The sequence below is a fragment of the Rhipicephalus sanguineus genome, unplaced genomic scaffold (assembly GCF_013339695.2).
Source record: "Rhipicephalus sanguineus isolate Rsan-2018 unplaced genomic scaffold, BIME_Rsan_1.4 Seq4127, whole genome shotgun sequence".
NCBI classification, from domain to species: domain Eukaryota; kingdom Metazoa; phylum Arthropoda; class Arachnida; order Ixodida; family Ixodidae; genus Rhipicephalus; species Rhipicephalus sanguineus.
Genome location: NW_023615198.1, coordinates 47,818 through 50,346, shown reverse-complemented (window position 1 = coordinate 50,346; position 2,529 = coordinate 47,818). Strand labels below are relative to the sequence as shown.

At 50.1% G+C, this 2,529-nt stretch overlaps 1 protein-coding gene across 1 annotated transcript; it reads left to right on the top strand.

The window, feature by feature from the left end:
- The first annotated feature begins 1,376 nt into the window (after window positions 1–1,376).
- On the top strand, window positions 1,377–2,114 carry LOC119377230 (uncharacterized). The gene has a single exon (XM_037646797.1). The coding sequence runs from the start codon at window positions 1,377–1,379 to the stop codon at window positions 2,112–2,114; it is 738 nt and encodes a 245-aa protein (XP_037502725.1).
- The last annotated feature ends 415 nt before the right edge of the window (window positions 2,115–2,529 follow it).

Genomic DNA, 2,529 nt, shown 5'->3' with positions numbered 1-2,529 from the left:
TAGGTGGCGTGTTCCTTTAACAGAAAATGCATACATACGTAATTTTAAGGACCCTAGTTTCTTAAGCTGTGCTGAAAATGCATAAGAATGGAAGCTTGAGCGAGTTGGTGTGCGTTCATCTTTGTTGAAACAGCGCTCACTTGACGACGACGAAGTAAAAGAAGGCACAGGACAGGCGCTGCCTGTCCTGTGCCTTCTTTTACTTCGTCGTCGTCTAGTGAGCGCTGTTTCAACAAAGCTGAAAATGCGAATGCGCTGAAATTTGCCTTCCTCCGTGCCCTTCGCACGAGCTCATTGTTGTGTTTCGGTTTCGGTTCTGTATTGCACTGTACGAATGCCATGGGTTGGTGTTGAAAAGTTTTAGTTTTGAGAAGGCCAAGAAGGTGAAAAAAAATATTTAAAAAATGAAAAAGCAGCGTTGTGGGCGGCCTTCAGGCTGCCGGTTGTGGACGCCGCTCTGGCGTTCCTGTTTTACCCAGGCGACATGTAAATAAAAGAGTGTTCCACACTCGCCGTCATGGCTACTGGCGGCGCTGACTGACGCTCCCACGTTTAAATGCACACATATACCCCATAAAGTGGACGGGGGGATGGCCGCCGCGGTAGCTCAGTTGGTAGAGCATCGGACGCGTTATTCGAAGGTCGCAGGTTCGGTCCCTGCCCGCGGCAAGCTATCTTTTCGTCCACTTTTCTTTATTCACAATTACCTTACATTTATTACTAAAAACATCCCCTATACTTTCCTTGGCATTATTGTCTGTTAGTTCTCATTAATATTGTGTATAACAAAGAAAACGAGCCCTTGAAATTAACACTTCTTTCCTATATATATGTATGTATATATATATATATATATATATCGAGTTGAACAAATGAAGGAGCACACTTACGAAAATTGCATATTTTTACTCATTTGCGTTTCGGCCGTGGCACGGCCTTCGTCAGAATGTCAATGTCAATTGTCATTCTGGCGAAGGCCGTGCCACGGCCGAAACGTAAATGAGTAAAAATATGCAATTTTCGTAAGTGCGCTCCTTCATTTCTTCAACTACATGTGCACCGGACCTTCAGAACTTTCTTTTGAATTATATATATATATATATATATATATATATATCTGTGTGTGTGTGTGTGAGAGAGAGAGAAAGAGCGGACGAGGTTTACGATTCTGCCGGGAGAATAGGCACTCCCTGTTACAAATAAAAGAGGACGAAGGGGCGAGGCTCACGAGCAACTGCCACGGGCGCTGGGACGCTCAGTTGGTTCTAATCCTTCGACACAGCCAGACGGCTGGGTTCTGTTTCTCTCTTCGTCTATTTCGTTACATTCGTTCTGGTACCGATACCCGCCGGTCGTCTGGTCCTCGACCTTCCACCATGGACCAACTACGCCCTAAGCGCGGCTTCGGCCGAACCGGCATCACCAAAGCCCTATCAACACTCGACGCCCTGCTCGCAAATTCGACGACCCCGGCTGGCAGGCTCCAGGAGATCCTCGACCTAATCGTGGTAAAGAACGCCCAACTCGTACGCTTCGACACCGAAATCCAAGTCGCACTTCACGATGATGAGTTGGAAGCAGACCTGACTATCGCCTACGAGTACGAGGAGAAAGTCAGCTATGCACAAACGAGAGTTCGCCGCGCAACCGAGCCGGGGCCCCCGATACCACCCGCATCCGTCCCCGTTACCGCAAGTCCTACCAGTGAGGCTCTCGCATCGACATCGACGCAGGTAGCAAATTCACCTTCGCCCGGCCTCTCAACTCCGACGCCGCCATCTAGCATCGCCTTGCCCAAGCTGCACATCCCAAGCTTTGCCGGTGAGCGGCGCGAGCGGCAAGGATTTTGGGACCAATACCGAGTCAGCATTCATGACAACGACTGCATCCCAAAAATCGACAAATTCAAATACCTATTGACATACCTGACTGGGGCAGCCAAAGCAGCCATCCAAGGTATTTGCCTCGCCGAAGCTAACTACGACGTAGCCATTCAGATCTTGTCCGACCGTTTCGGCTGTCGCGACATGCTAATCGACGATCATCTAGACAATTTGCTGTCTGTCGCGCCAGTTCGAAGCTCAGCCGACGTGACCAAATTAAGGAATCTCTAAGACGAGACAGCATTTCACATCAACGCACTGGAAGGTCTCGGAGTGCCTCCAGGAGAGTATTGCACGGTTCTGCAGCGCATCCTCTTGAAGGCGTTACCTCCGGACCTCAGCATCCTGTATCGTCAGCGGCAAAAGGAAGCCCTACTAGCGGAAAACGCTGATGCATCTCAAGGAGCCCAGTTACAAGTGAAAGACCTCATGAATTTCATTCGATTTCAGATAGAAATACGGGAGGAAAGCGGTCTCGAGGAAGCGACATCGTCCACAAGCTGGCGGCCTCCGCAGCGAGAATTCCGGCCACCACAGCCACCCCTGCCATCCGCTGCGGCTCTATCAGCCGAAGTTCGACCCCCCTACTCGCGCCCCTGCCTGCTGTGCAACTCGCCCGAACACACTATTGAGGAGTGCTCCGAAC